We start from the raw sequence: 19781 nt of genomic DNA on the forward strand, positions 1-19781 counted from the left end.
AATGAAACAGGCTCAAAGAGCAAGAGCCTGCCGTGGGGCTGCCTGGACTAGGAGGGCACACAGGGATGAGCGCTGCGCAGGACAGGCGGGGAGGAGGGGCAGTGCTCCTCACCGGGCCCGGGGACCCGGTGTTGGGATGAGCTTCTGCGTCCCAGCGGGTGTGGGTCTCCCACATCTGCCCTCTGGGCAGGGTTAGAAATGGTCCAGGGTGCTTGCTCCCCAGAGCCATCTGGCAAGTGCAGAGCTGGGGGCAGCTGGAACCATGTGGGCCTGGCTGGCAGTCTCCAGAGGGTGGAAATATGTGCAAAGAGGGCAGCCAGGTACCTGGACTTGACCCCAAACAGGGGGAGCTGACAGGAGGACTGCAGGGCCCACACTGTCCCCTCCACCCACCCTGGTCTCCCACCCGAAAGCCAGGACTGGAGCAAGCCCCTCTCTAAATCTAAATTCACCTTGTTACCAACTTTTAGCTATTATTCCATTTTATGCCCACTAATTTATTAATCTTGGAACCCCCAAAGCCCATAAAGCCAAAGCTCCAGGGATTTTATTTATACCTTTAAACATGATTTTTATGCCTTTTTATCTAAAAATTCATTTAATTTTTATGACCTCCCTCACTCATGTCCTTGTAGGCTGCTGCTTCATTCAGATGGTCCCTGCATGCGCAGGCCGTGTCCCGGGGGGCAGGTGAGGGAGGCAGGTGGCCCTGTGCCACGGTGGCCCTGGGTCAGGACAGTGGTCCCACCGTCTTCCCCATGGCTCCCTCTGCCCCTTGGTTCTCAACCCTACACCTTGTTTCGAATTTCCTTCCTGATCTCAAAAGGGCTTCTGCTGTAGAAGTGATCTAGAAGGTTCTATGGAGATGTCCAGGGAGCTTCCAGCTTGAGAACCAGGTGCCTCCCTCTCCGTGTCATACCCTGCAGGTCTTCTCACAGCTCCTTGCCCTGACGGAGGGGCTGTGAGCGCCAGGGGGTCAGGACATATACCCCGCTCTGTCCTGCCTGTCCTCCCTCCCAGGTGGCGCCCCAGGGCCCACAGCACCTCCTCCAGGCTGCTCTCCTCTGCCCTCCGCTAACCCAAGTTCTCCCTGTCCCGGGCACCCCCTCCTCTGAGCTCAGCCCTTCCAGGTGCCTACGCGGGGCGTTTTCCTACCTGCAGGGGCTGGGGACCACAGGTACTTTCCGCAGGTGGGGGACCCAGGTCTGCCTGCCTCCTCAGCTCTCTCCCCTTTTCCCACTGAAACCCGTGTGCCTCCCTGGTTTCCGTCTGCCCCCTGTTTCCTGCATCACCTGACCTTCACAGCCAGGCTGGACCACCTGGTCCTGTGTCCCTCCAGGGTGTGGACCCGACCTTCTGCTCCAGGGAAAGAGCCTGAACTCCTGGAGGCTTTCAAGGCCCAGGGTCCAGGGTTCGGCTCTGGCTGTCATGAGCCCTGTGGTCTTGGCCAAGGAAAGTGCTGCCATCTCCGAGCCTCCGCGCCCACGTCTGTAGGGAGGGATTCATGCTGCCCTTCCTCAATGATGGCAGAGCCCCTTTCCCTGTCTCCCTGGGTCCCTTTAGCACCAGGCATGGGGACACTCCGTTAGTGGGCCCAGAGACTGGTTTAGGTCATGGGAGGGCAGGAGCTCCCAGGACAGCGGGAGGAGCAGCCTCTCCGGGAGGAGTCATCTCCGGAGCCTGGAGGGTGAGCTTGGCAGCCGGCCCACCTGCCCCAGGAGTCCCGGAGGAAGCGCAGGGCTCAGGGGGTGACTCCAGGGGACGCTCTGGACTCACCCACGCAGCCTGCATGGGCCTGGTAACAGGAAGGAGTCAGGACTGGGCGTCCAGCGGCCTGTGTGCCGCCTGGCGGGTCCCCGGATGTGGCCGGCCAAAGCTGCTTGGGGAGACGCCGTTGAGACTGTCTGAGGAGAGAGGCCAGCAAGAGCCCTGGCCAGTGATGATCTAATATTCCAAATCCCGGCTGTCACCCAGTCCCCAAGGCCGAACCGGACTGCCATGCCTTTAGCTCAGACTCGTTTTAAAGCAATTCACCATTTAACACGTTCTGAGGCTCGGCACCCGTGCAGGCAGCAAGCGAATTGAATCATTTGGTCTAATCTTAGATTAATACGAACCAAATCCGTCAGTGAGGACAGTCCTCGGAGGCACCGGGACTTCATCCCTTTGTCTGTGATGAGGCAGGCCCTGCAGGCGACCTGAGGTGCAGAGGGATGTGTGAGAAGCTACGTGGGTGGCACCGTGGGTGGCACCGTGGCGGGGAGGAGCGGGCCTGGGCTCAGACAAGGCTCAGCCGGAGCTCCCCCCCATTCCAGCCCATGCCTCCTGTCCAGGCCTGGGGCCTCCCCAAGATGCCTCCTGGGGTCCAGCTGGGCAGCCAGAGGACAGGAGGCAGGACACCACATCACACTTGCCTACTCCCGCCAGCTCCCCATCCCCTCCCAGCTGTGTCGCGACCTTTTGTACCTTGCTATAGCGGCCACTGGCCAGGGAGGCTCTGGGGGGTGCGGGAGGTTTTTAATCCCTACTGCTCTTTGAGGAGCACCTGCTTCTTACTGTGTGTCACAGCTCCCAGGAGAGGGTCACCCTTGACCACGCAGAGCCCCACAGCCCTGTGGTTGGCAGGTATCCCCACTCCACCCGGCTCCCTCCTGTCCCACGGATAGTTCCCGGTCAAATCTAGAAGAGGGAGATGTTTCTGCCTCTTGGTCACAGCTGGAATTATAGGGCCCTCTCTCCCTGCCACATGAAGACCACCCACTGCGGCAGGCAAGAGGCACAGGGAAGACACACAGAAATCAGAAATGGAGACCGGGAGGGAGGGGACAGGTCCAGCCCAAAGCTCTAGTTCTGAGCCTGCCCTTGACCCTTCTGTTCTCAGAGCTACCCCCAGCTCTTCCTGGAAATCTGGGAAAGGGCAGGGCCATAGAAACTAAGGGTCACCTGCAGCCACTCGTCCTGGTTCCACGGGGGATTCTGCAGAAGAGCTGGGCCATGGACTCAGCCCCCAACCTGATCCTGCACTTGGGACTCAGATGAGAAAACAGAGGCTTGGCACCCTTGCCTGTGCCCATGGCCCTGCTGAAGACATCTCTGTGGTCTGCCTGGCCTGGTCTTCTCTACCTGCTGTCCACCCCGCCATTTCCCACTCACCCTTCTTGGCTCAGCACCTTGTCGCTTCCTTCCACACGACTTGGCTGAGCTCAGAAGGAAGGGACCACTGGTGCCGGCTCGAGGTCTCTGCATCAGCACCAGCTCTCTCACTTGGTCTGGCTCATTCTGTTTACTCTCCCTCCCACTCCCCCTGAGCCGAGGGGTGCTCTGGGATTGGGGCCATGCCCTCCTGGTTCCTGGTCCTCCAGGCCCTGCCCAGCCCAGGGCTCCCTCTGTGGGGCATCTGGCTGCCTCTTACATGCGCCTGCCCCTTGGTCACTCTGGGGCAAGATGAAATCGTTATCTTGCAGGAGAGCTTCCCTTTCCCTTCATTCTTGTTCTTCCTGCACCTTGACACCTGAGACACGGTGCACATGGAGTCCTCCTGGCCACGTGGGCATCAGATATAAGCCAACAGAGAAACCAAGCACCAAAACACCGATGCTCACTCTGACTGTCTCTGTGTAGACTGCCACCTCCCAGGGAGACAGCGGGGGAGCTGAGTGGGGCTCCTGGGCCTGTCACAGGGGCCTGGGCCGGCACCACAGCAAGCCTTGCCCTGCTCTGGGACCTCCGCACTGGGCTGGCTCCCAGGGGCTGATCCAGCTCTGGGCAGAGGAGGTGGCAGAGGGACTCTCCTAAAAGAGGATTATGGGTGGAGATTTGCTGGTAAACACGCGGTGGGAGCAGGCGGTGGGTATTAGAGAAGGCTTTTGAAGGAGGGCTGAGGCGTGAGGTTCTGGGAACCCCAGCAGAGTCAGGCCCTGACCTCCAGACAAACCAGCTCGCAGGCCTCTCCCCACCAATCCCTGACTTTCCCCAAACTGGGGTCCCACCCTCCAGGGGCCTCAGCCAAACATCTCTGAACTGGATCCTAGAGCATGTTCCCTAGTATGGGTGTGTCCAGTACGGAAGGTCCTGTGCCATCCAGCAGGTGGCCACTGCTACCTGGGGCCCTCAAATCCCTGAAACAAGTCAGCACCACTGAGGATCTGAGGCTTCGCTTCGTCAGTTGGACTTAATTTAAGTTTGGCTTTGCACACCACCTGGGCTGCCACCACCATGTTGAGTAGCACGATTCTGAAAAGACCTGGTGTGAGCCACAGCGGGGATGCGAGGCCACCTGCACCCTGAAAGGCAAGTCAGCTGCAAGCCACCGGCTCTGGGGGCTCTCTGCTTCTTGTGAGAGGCAGACCCGGCAAACAGAATGAAGGGGTCTCCCCCAGAGAAGAAAGTTCATGGGAGGCCAAGGCTGCAGGGCATTTCCCCCTCCCAAGGAAATGCTGTGTGTGCCCCGAAAACAAATACCCAAGACGAATCAACTTGAAAGCCGGCCCGCACCTTCTGTCTGTCTGTTGAATATTCATTCTGAGGTTCCGCACGCCTGGCCCTTTGTTCTCCTTCCTGGCCCTGCTCAGGTGTCTGCAGGAATCGAGCAGATTTATGGAGCACCTGCCACGTAGAAATCACTGGGAAACTTTAAAGGACCCTATAATTCACACATGTCCCCGTGTGACAGGTCAGGGATAGGGAAAGTGTGGCCTGGCCCACATCTTTGAACAGCCTGAGGACTAAGACTGGCTTTTACAGTTTTTAACTCTTGAAATTTTTTTGAAGGGTGACATTCATGACACGTGACAAAATTCACATTTCAGCATCCATGAATAAAGTCGTGTTGGGACAGTCACGGCCACTCTTCAACTTGTCGTCAGAGGCTGCTTTGGGCCTAGAATGGCAGAGCCAAGTGGTTATGAGTTCATCTGACCCCAAGCCAAACTCCTTACTGCCTGGCCCTTGAAAGAAAGCCCAGGAGCCCCCGTGAGCGGGGAGGTGGTACCACAGACGTCCAAACTGAAATGACAACCATGACGGTGTGGACCACGCCCCAGGAAGACCCCCCCCAGAGCTGCCCACTGGGAAGGCAGCTCATGTGAGCTCCAAAGGGCCATCTCCAGGGAATCTGCCCAGGCAGCTGGGGCTGGAGAGGCTCTGGGGGACCCGAGCTAGACTAGGAGCCATCCCCAGGCGAGGACAGGTTTGGATGAAGGATGCACCCAGCCTGCCCAGAGCCACGCGTCAGTGTCCACTGGGGAAGACCCAAGGGGGCATAAGTGGGTGAGCTGGTGTCCAGCAGAATCATCTGGACTCCACCTGTTCCTCCAGCACTCAGGGCCTTCAGTAGGGGCCAAGTCCTCTGTGTGGTGGGTGCTGGAAGTGGAAGAAAGAGCTGGAGGGTGTGTGCATGGGAGACAGACAGACAGAGGCATGGGAGACAGACAGAGGCTTAGGAAACAGAATGAGAGTGAGGGAACCCGGGTGGGGAAGTCGGTCACATCCCCACTCACACAGTGGCCATCCGGGAGCCTGGATGGCCCCCCATGGCACACGGGCCCGTGCTGGTGGGTGAGTCTGGAGGAGAACCCCTCTGGAGGAGGGTGGGGGACTTCCCTTCCGGGCCATTGCTGGCTCAGGAGGGCAGAAGGACCTTGCTTGTGCTGGTTTCCCCTGTAATGTCATCTCTCCTTCTTTTATTTTTTGGACACTGATGCGTGACCATGGTGTCCTAAAGCGACTTTGAGTATCGAAGGGAACAATCTTCCTGGCTCTGCCAGGCCAGAGGGAGGCTGTTGGGCCTCAACTCCCCCAACATGCCTCCTCGGAAGGAGTCTCTATCTGAAGGGGGACGTTCTCTGGGTTGCCTGTAGATACATAGCTCCTTCCTCTTCCTCCTCTGTGTGCACATAAGCAGGAAGCCCACGCATGCCCGCCCACACCCCCACCGCCTGTGCACACGCAGTAGGGCCCCAGGATGTGGCTCTCCCTGCAGCCGCATCACGGCCTCCAAATGGAAAGCTCACCCAGGGAGCCCCCAGGGCCTGATCAAAAAGCGCCGGGAGTTTGTACAACACAAATCACTACAGACCAACTTGATTGCTTTTTTGATTAGTGGGTAAGGGAATGGATTTGATACGCTGCCTCATAAAATACTGTGCGATTAATCCCCAATTGGCTTGGTAATGACATTGTCCTACAGACTGGAAACCAATAGGAAGATTGCAAAGTGAGGACCATGTCCCCAGGAGCCAGGGAGAGGCTGGACAGGCCGGGGTCCTGCAGGGGGCTGGGTTTAGTGTGGGGGTGAGAGGAGAAGAGCGGGGACACAGCCAGGCAGGCAGGAGCCCCAGGCCAAGCGGTACCATTGGCAAGTCCACCTTCAGCTGCTCTATCCACCTGAAAAGGCCCCAGAGAAGAAATCAGACTCAGTGGATGCCCCCCACACCCCCACCCCACCCGACTGCTCCTGCCGGCGCTGCCCGGGCACCGCTGCCTACCAGGCCCCACCCAGCCTCCACATGGAGGCCACGTAGAAACCCTGCATCCCAGGGCTCCTGTCCCCACACATGCCCATCGACCCAGCCAGAGACTGACATCATCCTTGCACCTGTGAACTTGTTTGATCCTCTCCACCCTCGCCGCTAAAGCCACTGTCCCATCCCCAGCATGCCTCCCATCTCATAGGAACTCCTCCAGACAGTCCTCATGCCCCAGCCTTCCTCTGCTCCTGTCCCCTGGCCACACTGCTGCCACAGTGAGGTTCCAAAGCACAAATGTGGCCATGACATGACTTTGCTCCTTACTGACACAGGGTGAGAGCAAAGCCTCCCCTCCTTGCTACGGTCTTTTGTGATCCGACTTGGTTGATCTCCCCACCTGTCCTTTATTCTCCATCATCCACATAATTTCGGGGCTCCTCCAACCCAGCCCACACTGTCCTGCCTCCCAGCCTCCACCACCAGCAATCCTGCTGCTCCAGATCCTCTTTCCCAGCTCCTGTTCATTCTTACAGCCTCGCCACCTCTGACACCTGCTCCAGGGATGGCCACTGGCACGGCTGCTTGTGCGTCAGGTCTGGGACTGTCCTGAGCCTCCCACTGCCACATCAGCCTTCAACCTTCACGGTCACCCTAAGAGAAGTGATCAGAGCTGGGCACGATGGCGCACACCTGTAACCCCAGCATCTTGGGAGGCTGAGACAGAAGGATCACAAGGTCAAGGCCAGCCTCAGCAAGGTCCTAAGCAACTCAGTGAGACCTGCCTCAACACATGAAAAGGGCTGGGATGTGCTCAGTGGTTAAGCAGTTAAGCGCCCCTGGGTTCAATCCTGGTCCCAAAGAGAGAGGGAGAGCAAGAGAAATGATCAGAACAGCACCCGGAAGGGCAGCCCGGAGGACGAGGAGCCTCTGAGCTGGCAGGTGGGGGACCAGGTGCAGTCAGCTCTCCCACCAGGCAGCACCCTTACCACCCCCACCCGATGAGCCCCCGAGTGACTCCAGCCCACGGGAGCTGGTTCCATGAGCCTCTTTCCACACAAGGAGAGCAGGCCAGTAGTGGGAGCCAGCCTTGCCGTGAGGCTCAGCCCTTCCCGGGGGAAACACGGAGCCGTGTTTCAGGGTCGTTTTCTAGTGTGGGTCGGAAGTCCTCGGCTTGCAGGGTGCCACAGCAGACTTCAGCGCTTCCTCTGCAGGGTCCTTTCCCACACCGGGCGGTCTCCACCCTGTGTCCTGGGGTGCCAGGAGGGAGAAGTGCTGTCTGTCCTCTCCCAGGAAGTCCAAGGGTCCCCACCCCAGGACCCCCAGGCAGGAGGAAAGACAGTAAAGCAACCACAGGGCGACCTAAGTGCTGGGCGAGGCCACGGGAGCGAGGCCGAAGCCCAGGGACTTCTTAGCCGTGGTGTGCTCCCACCAGGCCTGCGGATGCCCACGGTGCACACCATGCTGCCGGCTGCGCTCAGCCACTTCCCCCTCCCCCCTCTGAACACGCGCCTCTCATCTGATGAGACCAGAGACCCCAGATCCCCACAGTGGTTAGAGGAACAGAGCAACATCTAAAAATAGAGTCTGGAGGTTCTGAGCGAGGCCGAGGGCTGCTCTGATTAACATGCATGAGCCTGGATGCAGGCACGGCCGTTTTTCTTTCCACCTTCCTCTTGCTTATTGGATGGTCCTGGACAGTTCTAGGTGGGCCAGGTCGGCGCCAGGGAGGTGCAGGCAAGCTCCGGGAGGACAGGCCCGCCTTCCTCTTGTCCTGCACTTTCGCAGACTGGGCAGGGCAGGCGTTGGTAAATTCTCTCTGGCCTCTGAGTGTGAGTAAGGCTGAAGCTCGATCCAGACGGGGAGGCAGAGACTGGGGAGACCATGAAAAGCAGCCATGTTTGCCTCCAGTCTCAGTGGGAGGAGCAGAGAGGACTTTGATTTCCATTGACAGGAGAAACTTCTCCCAACACTTCATGTCCCTCCCCTTGGGGTCAGGTGAAGAAACTGCCCCTGGGAAGCAGCTGGCCGAGGTCACCGGCCGCTCAGCCCCTGCAGCCAGCCTCCTCCAGAAAGTGTCCAGACAGACGCCTCCTTTGCCCAGAAGGAGTGAGTTATCAAAAGCACAAAAACAAAGCGCAGTGCCTTGCAAGCCAGAGCAGTCGGGGAAGAATATTGCCTTCTTAATAATAAATACATTTCTTGGGCAAGAATTGCAAGGGAATCGTTTAAATTAATTTCCGCTTTGTTTGTTTGGTTTGTACAGGGCGTAAATCCCAGCTGACGGCACTCTGTAAAAGTCCTAACATATTGGAGATCTGATTTTCTTACAGCCAGAATCCCAGAGTCCAAAATGATTTCTCTTTCAGCTCCGCTAATCAGACAGGCAGGGCTCAAACGGACTCCGGGACGAGCCAAATGGCACTTGGTCTTTTGGGGGTGTAAATGGTATCCGATGAAACCTTCAGCTGCGGAGCTGGTGGCCATTCCTCCCTGGAGAGCTGGTGTCAGGGCGTGGGGGCTGCCGTGACATGAACTGAGCAAGGAGACAGGGACAGAGGCCTCCCCCGCAGGGTCCTCAGGCCCGTCCCGGCCCTTCCTTCTTGGTGAACTCACCCCTCCCCGAGTGGGTGCCGCGGGGAGCCAGGGAACCCTGAAGCCGAGGAACGGGAGATCATTCAATTTTGATTTGGTGGCTGCAAAGGAAACCTTTCAGCGCTGGCTCAGAGGTGGGCCCCCATCCCCAGGTGCCCGATGGCCGCCCACAGTGAGGCCCCTCCTTCCCACACAGATTTGCCAGTTGGGTTTTGAGAGGGCCCCTCTGCCTCACCAGCAAGCCTGCCCCCGGTGCCCAGCCCTGGGTGCCCAGGCAGCCCCCAGAAGCAGGGCTACGGTACAGGCCACCCACGAGTCAACGCCACCTCCCTGGGCCTGGGTGACGCCTGAGAACTGTCCCTCTTCACAACTCTCACGCCTCTATTCCACCCACCGCGCTCTCTGACCTGTCTTCTTCCAAAACCAAACCCGCGTGCAGTAGATGTAGGGTTACACCTTAAAAAGCAAACAAGCAAATACGTGACTAAACGAACACTCAAAATAGAAAGGGGGGCTGTGTAAAGGGGCCTCGGGCTCTGGAGGTGCAGCCTTGGTGCTCCCCGGCCCTCTCTCCACCGGGGCCGCCTGGTGAGAAGCTGGCGGGAGGCGTGTTTCCTGTGTGTGAATCAATTCCGCCGCCTTGGGTCCTTCCTGGTGTGCAGAAGGCTCTTAGCCTTGGCGCTAGGCATGGGCATCCCAGGAGCTCCGAGTCCCTGGAGCGTGCCTATGTGCATTTCCCTGGTCCCTGGCTGTCCTGAACTTTCAGAAACCCCCAGGCCCGAGGGTAGGGTGCCCGCTGCCCTCTGCGTGGCCTGCTGGCGTGATCCACGGGCTTCCTAGCTGTCCCTGCCCCCAGTTAGCTGGGCCCGTGTGGCCACCTCCTCCCGCTTGCAGCAGGGCCGCGGCCCCCTGCTCCTCGTCTGCTGCGCCGTCTGCCTTCCTCCCTCCTTCCTCTTTCCAACTGAACTCTCGTTTTTCCTCTCTCCCTAGTGCTTGTACGGCTGCTATGTCCATTCCTCCATCATCCCCACCTTCCACCGGAGGTGCTACTGGCTCCTTCAGGTAGGTGGCTGGACTGGATTCTTCTTGCGTCACCTCGGGAAGGGTCTGCGGAGGGCGCTAAGGGGGCGCGGGGCTCCTGCGCGGGGCTGCCTGGGGCTCAGAGCCCTGGGGAGCCTTCCTAGCTTCCGGCTGCGTGGTGCTGAGGCCAGCCGGTGGCCGGCCTGGTTGTCAGGGGCCAGGAGGGGAGAGGTGGAGGCAGGTCGGCCCTCGCCACCCAGTGGGAAGTGGGCTAGGTGACTCGAGGTTCCAGGGTGCCTCGGTTTCCTGTGAGGAGGACAAGGAAGGAGGTGGCAGCCTGCCCCTGGCTGTAAACAGGTCGGCCGAGAGCTGCATGTTCTTCTGGTCTGTGGGTTGGTCAGGAGACGCATGTGGCAAGCAGTTGGATTGATGGGCACGACTTGGGCAGGAGCTCCGTAACCCATTTGTGATGTCTGGCACGGGGGGTGGCGGGAGGCTGCCATGCCTGTGGAGGGAGCCCCCGCCTGCGTTCCTTGTGCACAGTGTTGCTGAGCCAGGGCGGGCGGTCATCTTGCCAGGTACAAGGTGCTGCCATGTGGGTGGGAAGGCCAGGGAGCCTTCTGGTCAAGCTGGACCTCCTTGCAAAGACAGTCCACTGGTTTGCAGCTGCCCTTTGTACACACATCCCTTGGCCGGGCACCGCCCCCTAAGGCCTTCCTGCTGCCTCTACCCAGGATGCTGCTGGAGGCCTTTCCTGCCCCCGTCCCGCCTTCCGCGCCCACTGGTGTTCAAGCCAGCAAAACTCTGGCCCTCGGTGGTTTGGGGATCCCTCCGACTGAGAGGTGTGGTTGGGAGGGAACTGGCAGCGGGGACTTAGCCCCAGCTCCGGGACAGGTGTGCAGAGAGACGGCCTGTGTGGCAGAGCAGAGAGGACACGGGTCCTGGGCAGGGTCCATGAGGCCCGGGGCCATCTGGAAGAGGAGGCCATCACTCAGTCTGGTCAAACCCTCCGTCCATGGCTCCACCCAGCCCCAGCCTCCAAACCCTTTCCTTTCTCCCTCGGTTCCCAGAAATAATTGTCTGTTCAGCAAATTCATTAAGAATGATGCCGAGACCACGGGGATGGGCTGACTGCTAGACGCTGTTTCTGGTCCCTGTGCCTGTTGTCAGTTGCCCTGGCCGTCAACCTGTGGCAGTTGACATCAGAGTGCGGGGGTTCATGAGTGACAGACCTCGTGAGAGGACCTCAGCGCAGCCGCAGGGTTTGCTCTGGTGTCCTGTTGGCAGACATTGCCCCGAAGGCGTTTCACCATGGGGCAGAGGCTCCTCTCCTCTCCTGAGAGGGGGTGGCCTGCAGGACCCCACCTAAGAGCCGACCTGGAGATGTCAGGGCCGGCCCCTGTGACTCCGTGCTCAGATTCTGGCTTTTAAAAGCAACATTTACTCCATGCAGCCTTCAGCCTGGGGAACGCCTTGCCGGGCCCCCAGCCCGGGTCTGCCCCTCCACCTTCGTGCCCCTCCACCTTCGTGCCCTGCTCTGAACACTTCTTTGGCACTGCCTGCCTTCTTCATACTTCCTGCCACAGCCCGGCACCTGCCCCGAGGACCACCCTCTCCTCCAGGCCTCCTCCGCGCCTGCCTCCACCTGCCACCCTCATCCTGTCCCACTCTTGGGCCTTTTTAATTCCACTAAATCTGCTTTCCTGGAGTAGGCTCCGCTGGGAGGGCCAGGGGCGAGTCCACACTTCCCACACTCCTCTCGATGCCCAGGCCAGGAGGGCACCTGCCACCCACCCCCGCGCTCCCTCCCTCCTGCCTCCATCCTCTGGCTTTGACGGTGCAACCTGGCACAGCTCACATGCACCTGCTGGTCACCTTCCAGCCAGTGGGAAGCTGGAGTCCCCCAGGGCCAGTGTCACAGGTCAGATTCCTCGGTGGCTCTTGCAGGGCCTCTGCTTCCCCTCCCCACTCTGGGGGTGTGTCCTCCCACTCCTGTCCTCAAGCATCACTGTTTCTGTGATCAGGTAAAAGGAGGGAATGGGCTCAGGCGTGGGGTGCCCGGGCAGCCCAGGTGGCACTTGGAGGTCAGGGAGCTTCAGCCAAAGCAATGAGCGTCCTTCCTGCTCCAGAGCCAGGAGCCACCGTGACTGGTGCTCGTGGCTCCTCCATGGTGATGACAGCCTGGTCAGGTGTCATTTCTCTGATGTTAAATAGGAAACAAGCAGGAGACACGGCCCAGGTGGCAACTGGCTCAAGTCTGCCCCCGACACCCATTACCGGAAGAGTCGGAGGGAGCAAAGGTGTCAGGGGAGTGCCCCCAGGGGGAGCTGGGGAGGCCACTCAGGACACGGAGAAGGTGCTGGGCAGGGCCTGAGTGGACCTCAGCCCCGCCGCCCGCCACCTGCTGAGCCAGCTGGCCGGCACCAGGCCACCTTCTAGCGAGCTTGTGGGCGCCTCTGAGAAAGGAGGGTCCCTTGAGGAGCAGCCCCCGCGGCCTCTGGAGCTCAGTGGCCGTGAGCTCACTTCTGTCCTCCGACACCCCCCAGTGGGTGCCACCCCAGGGCCACTTAGCACAGCAGGGCTTCTCCCCACGCTGCCTGGGTTCTCTCTGCCTGGACTGGTCTGTCCCCCTAGTGTCCTGCACAGAGCACGAGCCACAGGACAGGGTGCCCGGCTCTGCTGCAGCTGCTGCCCCCACCCCAGGACAAGGAAGGCGCAGGCCATGGGGACTGGGGCCAGGAGCAGAGTCGGGGCCAGCACGCAGCGGGGTGCAGACCTGAGCTGCTTGGCAAGGTGGGAGGCGCCACCTCCACAGTCTGTCTGTCTGTCTCCGTGGGCGTTTGTCCCTTCCGCTCCCCTCTCTTCGTGGCTAGTAAGATCCTGTGAGGAGGAAGGTGAGAGCGAGCAGGCAGCCCCCGGGGCAGGGCAGCCAAGCCCTTTGGGCCCACGGGTGAACACAGTCCTTGCTGTGACTGGTGGGAACATGCGAGGCCTCCAGCCAGCTCAGAGGTGTGGAAGGTGGGCCGCCCCTGCCCTGGGTGGTGTCTTGGGCCCCAGGTCACTCTGGGCCCAGAAGACCTGAGCTTGGTTCACTCCACTTCTCCAGCTAGCCAGGGCTTGAGCACCAACATGGCCCCTGCTGACCGGGGACTACCCCGCAGGCAGGGGGCACAAATCGCCTTTGCTCAGACCATCACCCTCCCTGGGGTCTCCTCCTGTCACAGGCAGGAGGGTCTCTGGGTCCACTGAGCCAGAGGGAGCATGGCCAGGCTCAGGGTCACCCCATGGTCAGCAGTCAGGCAGGGATCCAGCCTTAGACAGCCCTGGCCTCTGCTCCCACTGACTACAGGACTGTCACCGGAGCCGCGGGGACATGCGCTTGCTGGGCGAGGCAGTGCCCAGAGGCAGGCCAGACAGTCAGAGGGCCCTCCGCCTCAGGCCGGTGCTGCTGGCCCCTCCGATTTGGGGTCTTCTGGTGGCGATGGGAACAGGCGTCAGCGCCTCAGCTCCCTGCCGTCCACCACCCACCTCTGAACACTCTCCACCTGACGTCCCCCACCCTGAACACAGGCCCCCTTCTCAGGCCAGACTTCCCAACAGATTCTGTAGTTTATTTGGAAACTATTTCTGCTTCTAATGAGTGTTTTCTTTTTACCCTTGTCCTCTAAAGCACATAATGAATGTTTTCCTGTGAGCGGAGCCGGGGGTGTGTCCCTGCGTGTCTGCCGTGGCTGTGTCTGAGCTGCCTGGTGCCAACTCCAGCCTGCTGGGGCAGAGGCCACGGGAGCCCCAGCCTGCCCAGGCAGCATGCACAGAGGCCGGCAGGAAGACAGGGACCCTGGGGGCCGGGGAGACACGGGGACAGGGTGAGGTGGGGTGCTCCTGATCATTGGAGAACAGCAGGCGAGTCCAAGTTCTGCAATGTTCTGCTGCTGGGAGGAGCACTGGATTCTGAGTCCCAGGAGCTGGCTCTAGTCCTACCCGGCCACCCGACCAGCAGCTGTGACCATACTCTGGCCACCACTGGAGGCCATTTGGCAGTAGAACTCCACCACATACCTCCATGTCTCCCAAGCAACAGAGGCACAGCTGGTGCAGAGCTCTGAGGTCACTGCAGCTGCCCCAGCTGCCCCTCATAGGGCACCATCATCACCCCTTTTTATAAATGAGTCACTTGAAAGTAGAGGTTGGACACAGGTCACAAATATGACCAGAAAGTGGGGTAGCTGAGGGCTTCCTGCCTGTCCATTAGCCTCTGTTAGCCCTGGTTCCCTAGAAGGAGTGGGCACAGGGACACTGCTGCCACCTGGGGTGGGCACCAGGAGGCCAAGCTGCAGGGTTCATGATGGTGGCACAGAGCCCACCCAGGCAGCCTCCATGGCCCAGGCACAGGGCCCACCCAGATCAGGCTCCGTGGCCCAGGCACAGGGCCCACCCAGGCAGCCTCCGTGGCCCAGGCACAGGGCCCACCCAGGCAGCCTCCGTGGCCCAGGCACAGGGCCCACCCAGATCAGGCTCCGTGGCCCAGGCACAGGGCCCACCCAGGCAGCCTCCGTGGCCCAGGCACAGGGCCCACCCAGATCAGGCTCCGTGGCCCATCAGCTGAGTGCAAGGAAGGCCAAATGCAAGGAAGGCTGGCCACCCCAAGGGCAGTGGCCTTCCTCTCCTGCCCCAGGCTGGCTGTGAGGCCTGACACAGCCTGCTGGCCCGTCCGCTATATTGCAGGAGCCAGACAGTTACATGGAGTGGATGCTCAGGCCGGAGCAGGTGCAGTGGCCTTCTTAGCATGGGACCCACAGATGGGGCAGCTGTGACTGGACAGGCTCTGAGACCCAGGGGTCTGGCAGTCCTGACCAGGGCTGGGGCTCCTGCCAGGAGCCGAGGGAGGGGCCAGCCAGAAACCACACCCCCTCACCCTTGGCTGGGTCCTAGCAGGGAGCACACGTCCACTCAGGGTCGGGCGGACTCTCCAGCCACAGGCGTCCCCTGGACACGTGGCAGAGTTTAACAGGTCATAGTTTATCTTTTTCTTTCTCCTTCTTTTTTTTTTTTTAAGTTGGAGAGTAAAAAATACCGAGGCTTACTGCTCGGTAGCAGCTTTGGCAGAAATGGCGGGAAACGAAGCACGAGGAGCGTGCTCCGTGTGGCCCTTCAACAGCGCCCGCCTGACCCCCATGGCGAGATTCCCTGGGGCGCACTGTGACGTGAGCTTTGCGGGGTTAGAATACAGGAGGCACTGCTGCCGGCAGGCCCTGTCCCACAGGGGACAGTGACCTATGTGTTTCAAGGAAGTGAAGCCAGTTTGGTGCCCGAGGGGCCCCTGGTCCCTATGCCCAGGTCGGTGGGGAGGAGAAGGTGCCTGGGCATCATGGATCCAGGAGCTGAGCCCAGGCCTGGCCCCTCTGGTCTGATGTCACCGCAGAGAGCCCGCGGTGGCGGTGGCGGTGGCGGTGGCGGTGCAGAGGGCAGGCTGGGCTGAGCTCCGCCCTGTTCACGCTTCTCCCTGCTGTGCCACGGGGAGGTCCAGCCCTGCCATGGGCCACCTGCCCCTGGTCAGGAACTCCACGTCCAGCGCCCTTTGGTTCTCACGGCTGCCCTGGGAAGGTGAGGGCAGGGAGAGTGAGAGACCTACAGACGGGGCGCGGGGCGGTGCCTGTCCAGGCGCTTTGAAGAGGCGTGGCCTATTGTCCTGGCGCCAGGTGACTGGAGGGGACCGTGGTCTGGAATCTGTCCTTCTCTGCTTTGGGCTCAGAAGAGGGTGCAAGGGAAGGGCCCACAGAAGGGCAGGTGCGCGGCTGCTGCCAAAGCTTCTCCCCGGCCGCCACCATCCTCGTCAGTGGTAACAGCGATAGTCGCTATGGGCCTGGGCCTCTCGGCCAGTCTGTGAGGCTGCATATTGTCACTGTCACCACATGAAAATGAGGCTGGGGGCGTGTCAAGCACGTGCTGAGGTCGCCATCAACAGGCCTGCACATGCAGGAGGGACACTGGCCCCAGACCAAAATCACTGTCACCTGGCAGGGCCTGCTGTCCAGCAGGAACAATATGCCTCCAGCAAATGCTTGTGTCACTGGGTATTGGGAGGAGAGCCGGGGCTGTGGCAGGAGGCGGGCTTCACCGGCCCCGCACTGCAGGAGAAGGGGCGGGCGGAGGACGCAGGGGGCCCCAGCCCTGGAGGACACGGACCAGGGTAATTAAATCCAAGCCGCGCCTGATAAGCCATCTGGAAGGATCTTTGTCTGGGGAAATGGGAGCAGCCACCTCTGAGGAGGGCGAGCTCTTTTGCAGCCAGAAGGGCAAGGTTTGGAGAGGAGGAGAGGAGGGACGGTGGGAGCAGGCAGATAACTCATGAGCGGCCTTCTTGTTAGCTTGATTCTAAGCAGCAGCTTCCACATCTTTCTCCATTTAATGTCCCTTGAATAACGTGACGAGGAGATAAGGTAGACACCAGGAATTTACGGTACTATGCAAAAAATTGCTCAATTCCATTAAGATTTCCGGACCCTCGCCAAGGCTGCTCGGCAGAGCCGGTAGTATTTCCTCCGTGGACGTCTTTGCTTGATTGTGATTTATGACGCCAAGGCCACTGCTGCACCCATGTAGAGCCTCCAGAAAATATGGCAGTTCCCCCCAAAACGGCTATTACCCTCATCCTGATTCCACGCTTCCCCTTCCGCTGGGGACAGGGATGGAGGATTTGCTTTGTCATCTGGTTGCTTTGGATGGAGAGGGTGGGGTCAAGGGAGGTGGCACTACCTGACCTTCTCCTGGCAGAGTGCTGAGGGTAAAGGCTGCTTCTGTGGCCAGAGCCCTGTGGGGCAGGGAACCCTCTGCTCCCACCCAGTGGACAAGATGGCCACTGAGTATAGGGGGACAGCCCTGGGCTCCCTGTTTGGGACCATCAGTGTTTGAATTCTCTTCTTCCTTTGCTAGCCGGGGGACTCTGGCCGAGTGACCCAACCTCTCTGATTCTTACTTCTTTTTCAGTAAAGTAGGCATAACCTGCCTCCCTCCCGGGTTACCAGGGGGACGGAGGAAGCACAAGCCACGGGGTTCTCAGCGTCAGGCTTGCTGGACTCTGGACTCTCCGGCCTCACAGCAGATTTACTCTGGGAGATTGGGCTGGGGAAGGTCCCACCCAGACCCCCTTTCCAGTGGCAGAATGCAAGGTCTGCCAGATGCACCTGAGATCGCAGACCCGCCTTCCCGTTTGTTCCGCAGCCCGGGGCAGGAACGCGCTGTCTGTTAAGGGACAGGAGCCTCTGCATTCTGGCAGTTTGTCTCCTGCGTCTCCCACCCAGCCCTCTCTGCTCCCTGCCCCACTGTGACAGGGACCATGGTGCACCCTGGCCTGGCCTGCAGACCTCCCCCTGTCCTTCAGCCCTGGAGGCTGGGCTGCCCGGGGTTGGCCTGGAGGAAGGAAAGAGGCCGCTACCAGAGCTGTGGCTCCTTGGAGATGGGATTATTAATTAGCTATTATCCCAGCTTGTCAGTCTCTTAATCCTGCCGTCTGCAGAGGGCCATGCCTCTGTGGTGTGAGTGTCAGTGTGGCTAAGCAATTGCTTTTAATATAAAGGCAGAACAATGGGCCCTACAGTTTGGTTACTATCTTTATTTATCAAGTCAAACAATTCCTGCTCCCCTTTATAGCACATCCTTCAAAGATGAGGAGAATGCAAAAGCTGCTTAATTCCCTTCTAGATGGCTCATAATATGGGGCTTTTATTTAATTATCCTTTTCTTGTAATCTGCATCTGACATTCTGTCCTGTATCCTAATCTTCTTTGGAGCAAAGGGGAAGCTTTGCTTTCCAAACCAAAAGACAGGAGTTTGCCCGAGGAAGCGCTTTGCTGTGCCTCTGAGGGGTGCAAAGGGCCTGGGACGAAGCTCAGATGTGGTTTGATAGAGTGAAATGGGAAACGGGAGTCTGTGGTGACATGCTCCATGCAGATCACTCGGGCCTCGGGTCGCACCCCAGCTGGGGACACTGGTCTTCACAGGTGCCGCAGACCCTAGTCAAACAGGGAGGTCTCATGACATGGTGCCGTCACCGCTTTGCTGACCTCCAGTGGTTCAGCAGCTCTCAGGATGCAGTCTTCACACACCACGTGCTGAGGCTTATGGCGGATGGTTCTGGTTAGGCAGGTACGCACAGGTATATGCAGGTGATATACGGAGGTATACACTAATATATGTAGGTATGCACAAGTATATGCAGGTGTTCACAGGTATGCCCCTGTGTACACGGGTACGCATAGGTAGGCACAGATATATGTTGGTGTACACAGGCGCGCACAGGTGTTCACAAGTATGCACAGGTGACAGGCACACACAGGTGTACACGGGTATGCAGAGGTGTACACAGGCACGCACAGGTTTACGAGGGTATGCACAGGTGTACCCAGGCATGCACAGGTGTGCACGGGTTTGAACAGGTGTACACAGGCACGCACAGGTGTACACGGGTATGCAGAGGTGGGAGAGGCATGCACCGGGGTACAAGGGTATGCACAGGTGTGCAGAGGATCGCTGTTCCTCACGCCTGCCTCTCAGCTCTCCTGCTTCCTCCTGATGAGCAGGGCTTCCCGGGGCTTCCTGCTTCCTTTTCCAGGTGCGTGGGTTCCCTGCCCCGTCCGTGCTTCTCCCTCACACTTGCCCGCCTTCTCCGTCCCCTCTCCTCTCCAGTCACAGGGAGTGCCTCTGCCTTGCTGTCCTCACCTTCCGACCTCCCAGCAGCACTCACCAGGCCAGCCAGTCCCTTCTTCTGGAACATTCTCCTCTGGTGTCCCCTGGCCACCTCCCTCGTGGCCTGCCCTTTGCAGCCCCGTGTCTTCAGCTCTTCAGTGGTGGACCCCCTGAACTTCCCAGGCCTTCTCTCCTCGGCCCGATTCTTCTGGGGTCTTCCCATCCAGCCCCAGGGCTCTGAATGCCAGTGTCAGGGAGACATGTTCACATTCGGCCCTCTGCCCTGACACTGCCCTCTGCACCAGAGGTCACCCGGCCCCCGCTCAGCCCCCTCTTGCAGGGACGATCTGCTCCTCAGACTCCCTTGGCCGCGGCGGTTCTCTTGAGATCCTCCCGGAGCCCACTCTCCTCCCGGCCTCCACCCAGGGCTCAGGCCAGCCTCATTCCCCTTTCCCTGCTGCCCCGCCCACCCAGGAGACTCTGAGCCCATCTCACGCTCGTTTCCTACCCAGGCCCAACCCTGGCTCCCCTGCCCGGGCCAGGGCCCTTTCCTCTCCACGTGGTCCATGCCCAGGATGCAGCCAGCGCAGCCAGCTGAATCTCAGGTCCCATCACGTCCTGCTCACATTCAGTACCTTCCACACATTGCCAGGCCTTTCAAGTAACAGCCACAGCCTTCCCCGCCCTCCAGGGCCGGCCCACCCGACCTTCACCTTCTTCCCTGCACCTCCAGCCGCGCTGGCTGCTTCTGCTCCTGAGGCGAGCCCAGCGACTGGGTGCCTCAGGACCCTTGGACATGCTCCTCCCTCTATCTAGAGGCCCATCTAGACCCTACACGGTTGGCTGAGATGCAGGTCTCAGCTCAGCTGTCATCAAAGCCCTTGGCGCCCCAGCTCTCCGGCACAGCACTCTCCCGGCTCCTGACATTTCATGATGAAGTGTTGAAGACACACAGAAAAGTTGAGAGAATTTCACAAGCACCATATGCTGCCACCAGCCTCGACTGCTGGCATGGGG

General features: G+C 59.8%; 1 protein-coding gene across 19 annotated transcripts in view; it reads left to right on the plus strand.

Moving 5' to 3' along the window:
• Camta1 (calmodulin binding transcription activator 1) overlaps window positions 1-19781 on the plus strand; it is a 756735-nt gene that overhangs the window by 526213 nt on the left and 210741 nt on the right. For 17 of the 19 annotated variants that reach the window (XM_078025166.1, XM_078025165.1, XM_078025169.1 and 14 more), the window contains one exon: window positions 10050-10121. The exons of the other annotated variants lie outside the window; for them this stretch is intronic. In XM_078025166.1, coding sequence (XP_077881292.1) covers window positions 10050-10121 — 72 coding nt within the window. The remainder of the gene's footprint in view (window positions 1-10049; window positions 10122-19781) is intronic. 19 annotated transcript variants of the gene reach the window in all.

The sequence above is a fragment of the Ictidomys tridecemlineatus genome, chromosome 11 (assembly GCF_052094955.1).
Source record: "Ictidomys tridecemlineatus isolate mIctTri1 chromosome 11, mIctTri1.hap1, whole genome shotgun sequence".
NCBI classification, from domain to species: Eukaryota; Metazoa; Chordata; class Mammalia; order Rodentia; family Sciuridae; genus Ictidomys; species Ictidomys tridecemlineatus.